Below are 17,064 nucleotides of genomic sequence, written 5' to 3'. Positions count from 1 at the left end.
TCCCTGCCCTCCCCCCTCTCAAAACCTTTGCTGCTCTTGTGACTGGCCCCACCCCCAACCCAGTCTCCTAAGACAGAAACAGAGTCCCTCCATGACTCTTCACTCCCTTCACCAAGATCTGTGGGTTCTACCTCTTGCCTAGCTCTTGGGTCCTCCTCCTTTCCAGACCCATCCTTGTCCAGCCGCCATGATTCCTGGCCTGTGTCACACAGCACCTTCAAGTCTCTCGGGTCTGCTTTCTTCATGGAACAACACGAGCATCGTCCTGTAGCAGAGCTCAAGGATGATCTCACAATCACCCAGGGTGCCCTGCTGTCCACCAGATCCCATGCACCCCACCTCTCCTCACCCCACCCCAAATCCTCCCTCCATGTACTGAGTCACCTGCAGGTGTGTAAGCGAGTTCAGCTGTCTCCCATGCAGGCCTTTACTCAGCCCTCCCTGCACCTCCCACACTCTTCCCATAGCCCTTCACCACGTAACTACACCACACTCTTTAGTCTCAGCTGGGAGGCTGCCTCTTCCAGGAAGGCTCTCTGGGTTCTGTAACAAGGGGTTACATGCCCTTCAGTGCTAGCTACCACAGCCTCCAGTGCTTCCGACAGCACTCTCACCACCAAATGACAGAAAGCCCCTCACTTATCTGCACCCCCAGACTATGAACTCCATCAAGGCAGAGGCAGCCCCAGCTTGTTCACGACTGTTCCCACAATGCCTAGCAGATGGTAAACTCTCAAACAGTTGTTGAATTAATAAATGAACGTCTGACTGACGTGGCCAACCCTCCTACAGAATATGCAAATCCTCTACACTCCAATCTGCAGGGGAAGTAAACAGGGGAATTGGTCTTGTGTGGGGAGTGATACAGGTTCCGCCTTGGGATTGGGGACAGGATTGCCGAGTGATATGGCCGTGCTGCCCTCACACTGCTCCAAGCTCTGTGCCTAGGTGCCTAGGCCCGGTCCTGGGATCAGGAAGCCACCTGAAGAGCAGGCCTCCCGGGAGCAGGAAGAGCGGGAAGGGGCCAGCCCTCACTTGGGTGGGTAAGCAGTGGGCGTGGCAGGGGTTGGCGGGCTGGCCGGTCAGCTCTGCAGCTCTACCCTTCTCTCTCTTCTGTTCTCACTTCTCCATCTTCCTGGGACTCTTCCTCACCTCCTGTGACCACTTCATATAGTCATAGGTCCTTCTGTCCCCAGCCTACTTCCTCTCCCCACAACCCCTGCTCCCTGCTCCTTTCTCCAGCAGTGTTCACCTGACCCTCTCTCTCCCTCAGCTGCCCTCCTAGGTTGAGTAACTACTTCCTGGGATTCCCCCCATGAAACTCGATTCCTGGGGATCTAGTTTCCCCCCAGAAGAGAGGAACAGGAAGCTGGCCAGTTCACTCCATCACCTAGCCCTTCCTGTGAACCGCAGCGCTCCCCACTCCCACCCCACACACACACACACACCCCTGGCCACCTCCCCCCCCCAGCCAGGCTTACCCTCCGTCAGCCCCAGGTGGATGCTCCAGTAGATCTGCAGGCACTGCAGCTCCTTCTTCATGCCCCGCTTGCAGCGGCAGTCGTACAGCGGGCTCTCCTGCAGGACCTCCAGGGCCGCCTGGCACTCCTTGTTGGCCAGCATGGTGTTGCGGTCCCGGCCCGCCAGGCACTGCCGCAGCGTGCGGTAGCGGGAGCTGCAGTTCGATTCCGCGGCACACAGCTCATTGGCCCGGACACAATCCACTGGGGGGCGCCAGCCGTGCAGCTCGGGGCCCTGCGGGGAGGAAGGGCTGGCCAAAGAGCGGAGGGTCTCCTCTGGGTGGTGGGGAGGGAAGACAAGCATGAGTGAGGACCGCCACAGTCTCCCACCCAAGATGCAGGGCTGGGGGGCAGGCCCTTCTGGAACCTCACACCCATTTACTCCAAAGCACATCAAGGCCCACGCAGGGCCACCTTTCCCAACAGAGCAGGTCTCAGGAAGGGCTGCTGGTCCCAAGGCACCCCCTTCCCTCCTCAAAACCCACGGAGAACTCAAGCTGCCATTCTTCCCAGACTCTATCAGATTCACTTCCGGCTCCAACCACACCCCCCTCAGCATGTGCCCTGGAGCTGGCAGCAAAGCACTGTAAAGCCAGAAGCCCCTCGGGCAAGACCGCAGACAGTCCAAGATGCCAGGAAGCCAGAGAAGACTGTGAGGCCTCAGCAGAGAACTTCAGGGTGCAGGGCCTGCTGGCGTGTGCAGAGGCGGGAGCGCATTCCTAGCCCCCACGCCTCCTGTCAACTTCAGTTCCAGCCAGAGTTCCACCAACGCACTGGGTACACGGTGAAAGGGGCAGAAAGTAATTAACTTTCATAGCCTTTCGGACCTTAGACACCACCGAGTCCGGGCCCGATTTTATCCTGAGGAAACTGAGGCCCAGAGAAGGGAGATGACAACTCAAGTCACACACAGGCTGCAAAGGCTCCTCGAACCCCTAACCTATTTATTCTGAGCTCCTAGACTTGAAGAGAAGACCCAGAGACCAACCTGACCCCATGGTCTGAGGTGTACCACAGTCCCGCCCAGCCCCGCCACACCTCCCAGTCCAACGTCACAGCAGCCAGCGCCTGAAACCGTGCCTTCCACAATCTCCACCCCAGCCCCCACCAAAGAAACTCCAGTAGGTACGCCTGAGAGCAACTCCATTATTTACGTTTCTCTCTCCACCTTTTTCCTGCTTCTCTATCTCACTTTTCCTACTTCTCTATCACCATTTCTCTTTGAATAATCTTGTTCTCTGTCTCTCTCTCCATCACCTCCTATTTCTTTTTCTCTTTCTTTCCTCGCTTCCCACCCTCCCCTGAAACCCTCTTGCCCTCTGTCTCTCCCTGTTTTCTTCTCTCCAAAAGGCAAATATGAAGTCAATTACAAAAGGGAAAGAGCACCGCTCCTCAGCTGGCCTCATACATGAAACCTGGCTTCTCCAAAAGTGAAGGACCCCCCTTTCTCATCGTTCACCCCCAGTGTCCAAACCCACAGACCTCAGGAGGGAGGGAAATCAGGGAACAAGATTCAGAGGTGAACGGCAGGGAGAGGTCCACTTGATCTTTTCAAAATCAAGCTCCCAAAATGCTTTCGCCTATCATAGACATCTTCCCGGTCTCCCTGTCCTCTCCGAGCCTCTCACTCCAGGTACTGCCCTAGATAAAGGCCATAGCATAGCCTATAGGCAAGACTGCCTTTTCCAAGACCCAAGGAGTGATTTGAAAAGCTTCCTCCACTCCATCCTACCCCAAAACATATTATGATCCTAGGCCAGAAGTCTCCTCTTCAGAATCCCCCCATGTCTACCCAGAAAGGCCACTTTTCACTCCCCCCTGGCCCCCCTCCGCGCTCAGGGGGGAGCTACCGCAGGGAGACAGCGACACCTAGAGGGAAAGCACTGCACTGTGAACTTGTCTCCCAAAAGAGCCGAGAGCCCGAGAGGGAAAGAGCCAAGGAGGGAAAGGAATGGGCTCCTAGGGGAAGGAGGCCTACGGAAGGGCAGAGAGTAGGCCTGGAGAAAGCCTCGGGAGGCCAGTGCAATAGTCATTTCCTTTCCCCACCAACCATACCTCTGCCTCAGGACAGAAAAGCTAAAGGCTAAGACGAGACCAGAGAAGAAACCAGCATGGAGTGCCAGCATGGACAGTGGGACATCTGCCCAGACCCTGTCCACCACCCAAGCCAAGGCGGCCGCTTTATTTCCTGAATTCAGCAAATTCTTAGATCCCTGAGCAGAACTTGGTGCACCTGGGCCACCAGGAGCAGCGGAGCTGACCCGGCCTCATTTGCACCTGCTGCGTCCACCTAACCAGCCAGCCAGCCGGCTGGAGCCTTAAGACCAACCCAGTCTTTGGCTTTCCACTGACTTCACTCATCCCAGCATTCCAGCAGGCTTCTCGCCTCCCATATTGACTGTGCCTGAGGTGCACTGAGAAAGGGGCACCCTCAGCAGGCTTACGGATCAGGATATTAGCCCAGGGGGTGGGACAATAAGAACACTTACCCTGCCTACCCTACAGGTGGAGTCTAGAGCCCTAGAGATGATCCTTACAGAATCCTGGCTCCTGTGCCAAAAGCAAGGGCTTCCCCCAGCCTGCCAGCTGACACATGTGACTGGGGCAGGAGATGCTGGTGCGTCCTATCACCAAACTGCCTGACTGCCACCTGTCCCAGACTCTTGTAGTTAGTGTCATGACCCATGGAAGCATTCAAGTCCAGCCAGAGAAAGAAATCATGGCAACGCAGGGCCAAGAATTCTGAGAAAGTGAAGGTCAAAATGTATCCTGGTGATGTTTCCAAGTCTAGATTGGGAGAAAACTCAGATCTATCAAGAAAGACACCTGGAAAAGGTTCTAGAGACACTGGAGACTGAGCGACTACACAGAGCTACAGCCACCCTCCTGCACTGAGTGTCCCCAGAAGAGCTGGGATGCCAGTGGGAAGTGGGCCCTCTGACCAGACCCTCCCACCCCACCCAAATAGCTTTCCCCATCTCATTGTCTCCCTGGGCATGTCAACACTGGAGATCAGAAGCGCTGGGCCAGAAAGGCCTCTGCACCCCCAGACCGCCCTCAGAACCTTGAGAGGGGCACACTAACGGCCCTGCTCCTGGGAATGTGCTTCACCATGCCCCCAACCCAAGTCCAGGAAAACCTCTCCCCAAATGGAATCGCCAACTAACTCCCAACTGTGCGCTTCTTGCTGGGAAAGGGGCCCTAGGGCTGGAGTTTCCTTATCACCAACCTATCCCTTCCTTCTTGGCTGGCCTCACCCAGAGCGTTTCAATGTCCTGTGGTCACTCAGTTAACCCCTCACCTAGTTTTGGAAAGGGACTTCTCAAGGGACAGGAACTGCAGGACTCTGACCAAAGTGGCTGCTGACCCCACTCCTCTACTGCTCTCACCTCCTTCTCTCACCCTCAGCCCCCAGGGTCGCATACACCACGGTGAGTATCTCTGACCAGCACGCGTTCTCACACACACCCCTACACATGCATCATGAGAACAGAGTGGACTCCTCAGCCCTCTCAGCTGGGAAAAGCCTGCCTGCAACATGAGGGTCTGGGCTGGAAATACTGAGGGAACCATCCGGCTCGCCTCCACTGTGGGTCTTCATAAGACACTGATGCCTGGCAGTCCTGCAGGCCTGGGGTGTGTGTGCAGCTCAGCAGCGTGCAGTCTGACTGCTTTTCCAGGAAATATAATTTTATTTTCTACTTGGTCCCAGAAAGCTGGGTTTTCAAACCAGTGGGAGAAAAGGTCAGGTTTTATAGCAGCCCCTTCTGAATGAGAGTCCACTTGCAGAGGGTTGCCGGGAAGGGCTGCAGGATCTCAGTGGGCCCAGAACACCTACCCACCATCCTCCCTCAGCCCCTCCCACCTGAGAAGCTGCCTCTGGCTTAGGACAGCAGAACAGTGGAGACCACACCCTAGAGCAAGGCTAAGGCCCCTGGGGAACTCATGCCTAGGAGGGGGGGAAGCAGAGAGGGTGGACAAAGGGTCCAGGGCCCAACCAACAGTGACTGGAATCCCTGTCCTAGTCAGGAGGGCACTTATTAGACCACCCACATCTTTCTGAGACCAGCACCCACCTCCCCGGGCCTTCCCCTCTCACCTTCAGGAGGAACAAGGTGTACTCATGACCCAGCTAGGCAGCCTGGCTCACCACTGGCCACACAGCAGACCAGGGTGGTAGGAATAGTACCCACACTAAAGCAAATATGTGCTCCTTTGAGACACACACACATACACACACACACACACACCACCCAGCTCCCTGGACAGCACCTGCTCCTAGAAGCAGCCTTGCCTGGGACTCTCAGTCAGCACACAGCCTTGCAAACACCCTTTTCCTCACCTCCACTCCCAGAATGCTCCCTCTCTACCAACTTCCCAAGCAGCTGAGATTTCATAGACCATAAAAGAGAGGACCAGGGTTGGGAATTCTGGGTGGGAAAGAGACTGCCCAGGGTCCCCTGCACCAGGCAGCCCTCCTTCCTGCCCTTGGGGTCTTACAGAATAAGCAGTAGTTCCGATCCAGTTTTTTCATTACCCCTCCTACATCACCCAAACTTCGGCCTCCCTCCTTCTCCTGTAGCACCGGCTACAGGGTCCCCCGGTCTCCAGAGGTAAGAAAGGGAAGCAGTGAACACAGCTCACAACCCTCCACCCCCTGCCCACTCGTGTGGCTGAGCCTGGGCATAGGGGAGGGTAAAGGGTAGGAGAAACTTGAAAAGTGTACCAGGGAGTAGAGCCGAAGGAAGAGGTTCAGGGAGTTGAAAAAGGGGTGCATTTTCCAGAGATTGATTGCTAGGTGGAGGATGGCTGCCAGCCCTCCCCACACAGAGATGTCCAACCAGGAGCTACTGGTGAAACACCCATGCCCTCCACCACGACCCACTGGGGAGCCGGGAAAGGAGGGATCGGCAGGATTTTTCTCATTGGCAGGATTTTTCTCTCCCGACACTGAGTCTCTTCCCTCCCTCCTCTCTTCCAGATCAAGAGTTGGATTTTTTTTTTCTTAAGTTGCCCATTATTTTGAGAGAAATGAGTGCTATCATTGTGTGTGAATGACGAGTGTGTGTGTGTGTGTGTGTGTGTGTGCGCGCGCGCGTGTATGTGTGTGCGCGCGCGTGGATGGCTGGGGTGTGCTAAGTCTCCTTCCAGACCCCTCGTGGAACCAGCCCAGCCCGGCTCCTGTCCTCTGCCCGCAGCACCGCGCACGGCCCTGCTCGGCTCGCTCCCCGGCGCCCCGCTCGCCGCACCCCCATCCCCGAGTCCCCGGCTGCTCGCAGGCGCCCGTACGCGCGGCCCCGCGCGGCGCCCCAGGCTCCAGCGGACCTGCTGCCCTCGTCGCCTCCGGGTACTCACCTAGAAAGAAGAAGAGGCAGAAGGCGTTTGCCAAGATCATGTTAAATAAATCCCACAGGTTTTTGGTGGTTGGTTGCTTGGTGTTTTTGTTTCTTTTTGTCTTTCTCCCTTGGGTAAAATAAAAATAACAACAGTAATAATACCCAAGCAGTGACAATCAGCCCCAAATCCAATGCGGAGATCCCAGCGAGTCCACCCGATAAATATCCTGAGTCCTGCGATGTTCGCCTCTGGCTGGAGGGGGTGGGGAAAGGAGGGCGGTGGGCGCCTCTCGAAGCCCCCTTGCCCACTACAATCAAACACACAGGTATATCTGTGGATGTCCGCTTCCCAGCCGACAGCGATGCCGAGGTCTGCCGTCCCTCTGCTGGTTCGGGAGGCGCGGGTCCCCGTGGGTCCGATCCCCTGTGCTCCTCTGGAGGGGCTGGGGGAGGTGGGGGGAGAGGTGACGGGGCAGTGAAGGGCTGGAAGGGATCGGCGAGGGTGGGGGTCAGCAAAAAAAAAACGCAAATAGAAAGCAATCCACCGATGGGGGAAGCGCCAGGGAACAATCCAGCGAGAGCTTGGAGAGCTTGGAGGACGACAGACTGGAGTCGCTTCTTTCTCTCCAAGACGAAGGAAAGATTCAAAAACAACCTTCTTTCGCTACCCCTTGGCCGGCTCACTTTTTTCTAATGGAATTCTGGTGCCCGAGTCTCGGCGTGCGAGCGTCTTCCTCCCTCTCCCTCCCGCTTCTCTCCGGGCTCTCGCTCCTGGCTCGCTCTCCCCAGCTCTCCCCGGCTCGCCTCTCTCCCTCCCCTCTGCCGCTCTCCCGCTCCTCCCTCCGCCCGCCCCCTTCCCCCTGCGCTCCGGCACTCGGTCTCGCGCCCGCGCCCCTCTCCTCCGCCGGGGGCTCGGCGCTGGGGCTCCCAGGCGACTGGCGGCGCGGGGCGCGGGCGCGGCGGAGCAGCGACACTCTGCAGCGGTGGCAGCGGCAGCACGGCGGTGTCGCCGGGGAACGCTGGCTGAAAGAGCTCGGCCGCCCGCGGTTCCCTGGACTGACCTGCTGCCTGGGCCGAAAACGGACGGGCTCCCCCGGCAGCCGCGCAAAACCCCCAAATCCTCCACCCCACCCCCACCTCCAGCCGCGGGCTGGCTGCGCCCTCCCACCCCCACCCCACCCCACCCCTGCCCCGCCCCCTCGGCCATCGAGTTGTGGACGCCGGAGGAGGGTCAGCGGAAGCTCTAGGCCGCGGAGTCCAGGACCCCCAGTCATTCCGGGGGTTGGAGGAGGGGCAATAGAAAAGAAAAACCCCGTTTGGCGGCTGGGGTCTGGGGAGGGAGCTACACCCTCCTCCGGCGGCTACGTCCAAGGCTGGGGAACCGGAGCCGAGAGTCTCCCCGGAGGCGCCAGGGAAAAGAAGGACCCCTCGGACGCCAGCCGCCAGCGTCTCGGTGCAGCCCGTTGGCCCGGGTCTAGCCCCTTGCACACATACACGTGTGCATTCCACGCGAAGCTCGAGAACTTTCCTCGCACGCCCGTGGCGCACTCGCCCCCCGCACGCCTAGCGTCGCAGCCCTCCGAGATTCCCTTTCCCTACTCTCTCCTCCCTGGCGCTGGCAGAAGGCTGCGGAGCCGGCCGCCAAACCCGCCCGAACCACGCCGGACGGGTCAGGCGGGGGCTTGCTCCGTACGCCCGCGGGAGCGCCCAGAAATCACGCAGCTAGGGCTCAGCGCCAGGCTTGCGACCCCGCGCTCGGCGGCGGGCTGGGCACCGGGAAGCTCTCCTGGGCCGTGGGCAGCTCCTCGCATCCTAGGCTTCGGGTGGAGTCCCCCTCCCCCAGCCGGGAAGGGGGTGATTGATCCATCTGTCCAAGGGCCAGGCTGGTGTGTTTTAGTCACCGAATTTACAATAAACGCCCAGGAGCACCAAAAAGGAAGCGTCTGGCTGGGAAAGGGCGGAAGGAGAGGTGAGGCTGCTGACACGTTCTCGCAAGAAGGGCGTGGCGGCGGGACTGGGGACACGCGGGGGTACACGCCCACGCATGCACGCCAGGCACCCTCGTTTCACGCTCCCTCCTGACGCGTCCTCAATACGTTAGCGCTGCCTGCACCCCTCGGCTCTGGCGCACACATTCCTGCATGCAGCTCCGCGCTCACCCCGTGTGCTGGCGTGGGGTACACTCAGTGCCTCAAAAACTTTACGCTCTACCCCAAACCGGATCTGAGCTCCATCTAAGGCGTCGTTGGTGGTGCCTTTTAAGATGCATTTTTAAATGTACAAGACTTTGGAAAAGAGTAAATGCTAGATAGAAATCGACCTGGGTGCGAAGGGAGGGATCACTCATAAAACCAGCAGCCTTCGCTCGTGGGAAAGCTAGAGGGAGCAACTTCCATTTTGCGGATTTAGGCGGGAACGTGGCTTTTCCTGCCTTGGGAGCGCAGAGCTCTGAACGCCTCTTTCATTTGGCGCATCTCGGGGCGTTGGCCCTCCCTCCACCCTGTCGCAGCGGTGGAATGGTGTCTAGTGAGGCACGCACGGCCCTAGGTTAGTGGAGGACCTGGGCCGAGAGAGCTTGGGGGTTGGAGCTGGGGTGAGCCCCCTGGGGGCTTCCCTCCTGTCAGACCTCTCCAGTTCTAGGGAGTCAGTTAAGATCAGACAAGGTCTCCTGGCTTCTTCCCCAAAATTGGGACACTTCCAGAACGGGCTTCAGAAAATTCAGAAAAGTGTAGGTTAGAGGATGAAAACCCAACAGGAATTACATTGCTGGGTAGTCCCTGGCCAGAGGCTGGGAGACTGGCATGTGTAAACTTTCTACCTCTCCCCCTACTTCCAGGATCTTCCAGTGGCCCAGATACCCGCCATCACTTCCACATTTTTGTATCCCACTCAGCTTATCTCTCTTCCAAGAGCTCTACTTCAGGTTCCAAAATAACTGCTCAGTACATCCTTTGCCCTCCTCCAAAACTGTTTTTAAATGTCTTTTAACCCTCGTTGGACATAAGGAGGAAAACTCTGTACATGGGAGCTTTGCCCTGCCCTCTTTTCAGTGAAGCGGCTAAGAAAGCCGCAGTGGATACCCCGGGGTTGGCTCCCACTGATTTCCTGTGGTGCAGGGAGAGGAATCTAGAAGCAGGAGGTGAGTGGTTGAGGCTTTTCAGGGACTCAGGGGTCACCCGCCTTGCTAAGGACAGCGGGCAACAACAGCCAGACTAACATTCAGCCTGTGTTGGCTGTGGGGCTCTCTGACCTTGGGTCCTCTGTTTCCTTCTGTCTATATGAGCCTCTCCTATTACATGCCACCCACTCTCTGCCAACTCCAACCCTCAACCTGAGCGGTCCAAGTGTCACACCTTCATTTCCTGCACATCTGCTATTTGTGAGGGGCCCCTCTGCCAGGATCTGCAGAGGAAACACAGATGAACACCTACTAGTCATAAGCAATTTAATCTTGCTGAACCTCAGTTAGCTGTAAAGTGGGGATTAAAAAAAACCAACCTTGTAGAGATTAGATGAGCTACTAGGCACAGAGCAGCTAGTGAAACACCAGGGTCACAGACAGTTGTTCCTAAAACGCCACCCCTTTCCTCTGGCATCCAGACGAAGAATTGGGAACCCATGACAAGACATAAAACCTGAGTGACAAACAAGAGGCAGAGAGAAAAGGCTGTGGGTTCAAGGGAAATAGAGACTCCCTGTAGAGTATCAGGGCTAGAAGATCTTGCAACAGGAAATCATGAGAGGAGAGTCAGCAGATGCAAACGGAAGCCCTCTGTTCCCGGATACGCTTTCACAGGCCCGCAGGTACTGCCTCCTTCGGACCACCTTCAAGGGCCCATTCCAGCGGCAGCTGAGCGCACCAGCATGTGAGCCTCCTGCCCACCCAAGACGGTCCCTCCCCATCACAGATCCAGGAGTTGTCATGTGCAGGGGCAGGAAAGAGGACACCTGGTTTAGGCCTTTAGTTTCTTCCTTTTCCCTTACCTCTCTAGGCCTGTTGGTCTTATGGGATGGGTTCTCTGGAGGGCAAGAGCAGTAAAGAAGCAGAGACAGGGCAGAAGGACTAGTGGAAGGGGAGAGAGTTGCAGTCTCACCCCAGTGTACACACATGTACATGCACACACGCACACGCACGCATTCGCTGCACAGTTCAACTGACCAGACCTGTGCCACTCCCAGCAAAAGCTCATCCCTTCCCTTCCTTTGGGAAGAAGGCTGAGGGTTTTCCCTTGCCCCAGAGATCAAAACCAACCAGGAATAAAAGGAAGAAGGTGCCCACTAAGACGTGTCAGGAGCCACAGAGCTGGCAAGCGGAGGTGCCACGGGACAGCCGTTGACCCAGGGCTTCCCACAATCGATCAACCAGCACGAACTTATTACATCCTTCTCTGTCCTCCGCACAGTGCCAGGGTCATGGGGAATACGCCCTGAGCAGGCCAACCCTTGCCATGGGAGCATGTATAGATAGACTTAGGTCAGGTACCGATGAAACGAGTGCGCAACCCCAGGGCACACTGGGGCCAGGGAGAGGAAGCAGGAGTTAGCACCCCTGGAGGTCTGGAGGACTTGCCTGGGAGGCAGGGTCTGCGCTGGGCCCCACAGGATGGGGGAATGGTGCTGAGCACAGAGGTGGGCAGCCTGAGAAGCGGCAGCACAGGCCAAAGCACAGTGGTAAGAAACATTTGAGGAACAGCAAGGGCACCGGTGGGAGGGCCTGGGAGGAGAAGATCTGGAATATCCAACTGGGATGAGCAGTGGAGGAAAGCACTGACGGCTTCAGGCTTGCACCCCTAGGAGCCACTGACGCTTTCGGAGCAGGCGAGTGACATGACAGAGAATGGTGTTCTAGGAAGATTGATCTGACAACTCTGTGAAGGATGGAGACGAGGGACCCGTTAGAAGGCAATCGTAACAGTCTCAGCCCAAGGCAAGGAGGGCCCGAAACAGGAGATGGGGGGCCTGGATGAAGGTGGTGGCTGTCAGAGGCCCTGTGCAGATGAATCAGCAAGATGTTGACGACAGGTACAACACAGGCGACAGGGAACAGGGAAATCGCCTTCCACTGAGATGGTGGCCAGGCCAGGATAAAGTGACCAGCCCAGATTTCCGAGGCTTTGTCATTGGAAAAAGTACAGTAGCCACCTTTATGGCAAGATATATGTTGGTGTTCCTTTAATTCTTACAATAACTCTGTGGGGTAAGTACTATTAATAGCCCCCCTTCGAATGAGAAAACTGAAGCAGGAAAAGTGATTTAAGTTGCCTGAGGTTATATTTTAAGTGGCAGAGCCAGGATTTGAACTCTAGCAGTTGGGATCCAGGGTCCAACCTTGGTAGCTTCTGAGAGCTGAATAAATAAGCTAAGTGATGGCTTTCCCAGGCTGTAAATTTTCATGTCCCAATTCAGGACACCTTCAATACTCCCTTTCTCCCTCCCCTGTAAAACAGCAGTGTGGAGATATCAAGAGAACTGAAATTTCTCTTTATCTGTCCTATGGCCCTTGTCTGGCTTAGAGCCTAGAAAGGATCCTGTCCAGGAAGTGCCCAGCTCATCCATGGGCTTTCCCAGGCCCATGCCAGCCTCTGTCTCTCTCCTAATGCCAGGCTGACCCCCTCACCAACATTCCTTCCCCCACTTGGCCACTCCAGATCTGGAAGGCCCAGCCTGGCTGGAATGGAGACCAGCAGGGATTTAACAAAACCATCTGATTCCCAAAGAGAGAGCAGGGCTGCCGGGCAGAGTGGGTGGGACGGGCCTGGGAGGAGGGAAGAAATGCATAGCACTGCATTCAGGGGCATTGATTTCTCTAATTGATTTCAGTCAATGTTCTCCTGCTTCATCATTCTCTTTAGAGGTAGGCACCGAAGAAGGTGGGAATCTGGCTTTACTTAGCCTCTCCTCAGGGCCTCAGAGACCTCTCTGCAGCCCCACCCAGGCCTGGGAGCCCCCAGCCCCAGGGTAGCCCATTAGAGGGGGAGGAGGCAGGAATGCAGATGGAAGTGACTGGCTGGAAGCTATCAGCATCACGTACTGGATCTAGCACCTCACAGTTTCACAACTTCCTCTCTGGTCTGGAGACCTCGCAACATACCTGGGAGGAAGGCAGGGCACAATTACCTTCCTTTCCAAGTGAACAAACTCAGACTTGAAGACAGCTGATGACGTGGCCAAAGTCCCGACACAGCCAGCAAGTGGCAGAGCCAGGGCTCAAAAGCAGATCCTCCTACACCATGGCCTCCTGAGCTTTTCCCTCTAACACAGAAACCTAGGATTCATCCGCCCGCACGGCTTTCTCCCTCCTAGAAGATCATGGATGAGGCGGAAAAGGCATCCAACAATTTTTGGCACTGCCTTTTTTCCATCCAGGAGGTACCTGGGAAGGGCTGTTTCTCAAAACTCTTCTTTCAGCAGAAGTCACAGCCGTCTTGAGAAAACTGTGAAGCCCCACTCCTCCCCTGTCCCCTTCACAACCCCCCAGTGGCAGCAGGAGCTGGGCTGGTAAGGACCCTTCTGTTGAGCTACTATCAGCTTAAAATATCCCTGCTGACTGTCAAGCCTCCTCCCCACTGGCCCTGACTTCACTGCACTCCGCTTGTGTTGGCACCTGCCAGGCCACGCCTTGGCGTTGTCCTAGGGCCAGCGCTATGCTTGGCAAACCCCAGCTGCCAGGAACAACCCCACAGCCTCTCTCCTGGGCACCCACATCCACCCCAGCTCTTAGGCACTAGCAATCTGCCAGGTTACCCAAGGTCAGAGGTAGTAGAATCCAGGGAGGGGACAGTGATTGTCTCTGCCAAGCTGTGGGGAGCCAGCTCCTGCTGCCTGGAGCCCCCCAGGAAAGGTCTCAGCCCCAGTGGCCCCGGACAAGGATTGTGTCTCTATGTAGCTAAGCCTGACAAGGTGGGTGGAGCATCGGAGCTAGGTCTGAGATGGACTGTCACTTGAAGGGGTCAGCTCAGTCTCCAAGGTCTAGAAGGCAGCTCGCAGGGGCTCTGGACAGAAAATGGGGACCAGAATGTCCCTCTCTGAACAGACATGCTTTCCCAGAGTTTGGCCACATAAGCACATTTACCTGCATGCTCACCTTCCTCACTCTGACTTTATGTCCTGGGAACTTCTTTTACATCATTCAGAACGTTCTCGCCTTACTCTCACTATCCCCAGGCACTAGTGCTTTCCCACTATCCTGTCGTTCTTGCCTGAGTACGAAATTATGCTGCTCCCAGTGGGAGGGGCAATGTGTAACCCAAAGGAATGAATTGCTAACGGTAGAATTTCAATCATCTTGGGCCCTCAGGCTCTTCAGGTTGGAAGGAACCTTCCAGGACAACGGTAATAAACAGCCAACAGGGGTAGAGTACGCAACAGCTTACAAAGCTTTTTCTGTAAATCCGTCTCGCTTCGGCCTCCCACACAGCCTGAGGTGGGCAGATGAGCAAAGCCCAGGCATCAAGCGACTTGTCCACGACGCATAGTCAGGGAATTGCTGATTGATTTAGGACTTGAACCCAGGTGTTCTGATTCCAAATTCCCTATCTGTGAGGTGGCCTTGGCTTCAATACTTCAGAAAAAATAAAATGAAAATGAAAAACTTTTTCATTGGAAAAACGGAAACAATTTCACAGAAACACTACGCAGGATAGGGTGTTTATTTCTCCTGGGGCCCACATTCCACGGTCTTGGACAGCTGGGATAATTGAGTTCTTCCTTAGGCCAAGACGGAATTTGCCTCCCATGACTCCCATGTCCACAGAGTGGGAAATATAAGGAGTGTCCCAGGAGGCCCTCAGATTGCACATGCCCGTGGGCAGCCAGCTGCCATCAGCCTCCCAGGTCACAGGCCTATTCTTTCAGCAGAACAGACACAGGCTGTTCCTAACAAAGCCATCAGGTGCCCTGCCCACCTACGACTCTCCAGCCCGAGTCACCATGGGGAAGAAGTCATCACCTCTGCAAAGCCCACTCCAGGAGAGGCCATTCCCAGGGGTCCAGGCACCTGCGGTCTCCCTTCTCCACAATGGCTGAGCCTCTGCTCCCTGGAAGGGAGGGGCTGGCTGCAGTAGGGGGTCTGGGGTGTTGACAGCAATGGGAGCTTCAGGATTCTGCCCTGTTCCCGGCCCTGGGCAGTCCCTTCTCTTGACATTTTTGCAACCTGGCTCCCGGGCAACACCCCAACTGCAAGTGTGGCATTGCAGAAAGAGGTCGGGATAGGGTTCGGGTTATTGCTTTGACTGGGGCTCTAACACCCAGCTCTGTCCCCAGCCACGTATGTCACCTCAGCTCCTCTGGGATAAGAATCCCCACCCTGCCTTTCTCACACAGGACAAGGAAGACCAATGAGACACTGAAGGGGACAGTGCCTTGAAATGTCTGAGACACTGCAGATGCAAGAAGGAGTCATGGCGTTTGGGGGCAGCCCACGCTCCATGGTGACCCTCGGCCACGTTCCCACCTGCTTCAGGAATAGGCAGCCCCCACCCAGTGCCAGGCTTGGGACAGCTCTTGCTGCTCCAGTGACTCGAGCTCCATGGTAACGAGGAACATTCCCTTTCCATGAGAGAACCCGAGGCCTCCAGAGCTCAGCACTCTTCATACTCGGCTGGAAATGCCCGTTTTCTTGTCTGCACACCTCACTCAACTCAAAGCTCTCTGCAGACAGGACCTATGTCATCTTCATCCCTGTGTCATCACAGGCTGACACATCAAAAGTGCTCAGTAAGTGCTTGTGGGAAGGAGGGAGGGAGGAAGGAAGGAAGAAATAATGACTCTCACCTTGTAGGTATAACCTTAGCAAAGGGACTTGAGCCAGAATCGCTGACCTGATTCAAAGCATGTACCCTTTTACTGGATTCACTAGGGTGTCACTGACCCACACATAAATGCCTTCCCTTCCGTTCTTTTCTCCATAAAAAAAAAAAACTGATAAATCTGACCAGAGGATATTTTTTTTTTGCCATTTAAGTTCTTTTAATTCAAACTAGATTGGCTTATGCTCTTCGCTTTAAAGTCTAATTCTATAAAGATTTAGTACATATGTTAAAATTCTCGATCGACACAACGAATTGCCTCACTGCTACTTGTTAGCCTGTGATCCCCACGCCCCACACTCTGTCCAAGCCAGTGACCCTAATACATTTTTGGTCTAAAGAAACAAAGCAGATGCAACGTGGGTTGTCCCCCAGCTGGACACCCCTGAAGTGGGTGCCGGGGGCACAGTCCCCAGAGAACAGGTGCCAGGGCCTAGAGCACAAGTTCCTCAAGGAGCTTCTGAACAAAGGAGCAGAACTGGTCTGGCGCCTTCCACAAGTGGTCAGCACCTCCTACCTCTGGCCCCTTGTGTCCCCACTGCAAGGTGTACCTTGTGCTGGAAGTTTGGTTGCGGGGGACCTCTAGTTTCCAGCCTCGCCTTCCACCAAACTGACCTGCTCTCTCATTTCCTCTGCCAGCTGCCACTTTGGAAGGCAGTCCGATAAACTGATCCTAAGCCAAGTGATAATCTATGTATTTTAAGAGTTGCCAATGCGTTGCATTTTCCAGAACTAGCAAAATTGATAATGGTCTCTTCTTTTGCAATCAATCCCAATCAATCAATCATTGAATTCTTCAATATCTTCTTGGTACTCCTCTCTAACTACTGCACATTTTAAAGAAATATGGACCAACAAAGCCTTAATGCAAGTAATGACCCTCTAATCATAGAAATCAGGCACAGGAGAGAAGGATTCAGACGAGAACCCAGATGGAGAATTTGCAGCAGGCACGTGCCTCTCCCCTCTTCTAACCATGGCAGACATTGTTCATTGATGGCAGCTAAGCCTTCTCAATGCAGCGCCCCAGGCAGCCACAACCAGTCAGTTGCGGTGCTCACACAGGTCCATCTAATCCATTTGCAGGTGCTGGCTGGAGGAATTCTGAATGCCCTCAAGTGCTAAGAACTGGGGTTCTGGGAGGTGACTGGGAGGCTGGTCCCTTCCCCCTTCATGTCACATTATGGGCTGACCTGAGCTGCCCAGCCTAGCCAGGAGTGTCCAGTAGGGGTGTCCAAAAGGCTTTTCAAAAGACAGAGACCTCCCACTCCCCAAAAGAGGACAGAGAAGGGGTCTGTTGGAGGAGACCTATTGTGCCAAGAAAAAGGATCAGCGCTGTTGGAATCGGATGACCAATTAGAACAAACCTCTGCCACAGAAGGGCGTCTACCTCCCATCGGC

At 55.5% G+C, this 17,064-nt stretch overlaps 1 protein-coding gene across 3 annotated transcripts in view; it reads right to left on the bottom strand.

Moving 5' to 3' along the window:
- Positions 1-17,064, bottom strand: part of GFRA2 (GDNF family receptor alpha 2) — a 105,549-nt gene that overhangs the window by 76,569 nt on the left and 11,916 nt on the right. Inside the window, exons 2-3 of one of the 3 annotated variants that reach the window (XM_081075447.1) lie at positions 6,876-6,983; positions 1,482-1,796 (exon numbers count right to left, since the gene is read on the bottom strand). In XM_081075447.1, the coding sequence (XP_080931573.1) occupies positions 1,482-1,796; positions 6,876-6,915 (355 nt within the window). In that variant the 5' untranslated portion in view covers positions 6,916-6,983. Of the gene's footprint in view, positions 1-1,481; positions 1,797-6,875; positions 7,653-17,064 lie in introns of those variants that run through there. The other 2 variants (XM_081075446.1, XM_081075448.1) reach the window with 2 other exon arrangements.

The sequence above is a fragment of the Rhinolophus hipposideros genome (assembly GCF_964194185.1).
Source record: "Rhinolophus hipposideros genome assembly, chromosome: 16".
Lineage (NCBI taxonomy): Eukaryota > Metazoa > Chordata > Mammalia > Chiroptera > Rhinolophidae > Rhinolophus > Rhinolophus hipposideros.
This window is presented reverse-complemented; position numbering and strand designations above follow the sequence as displayed.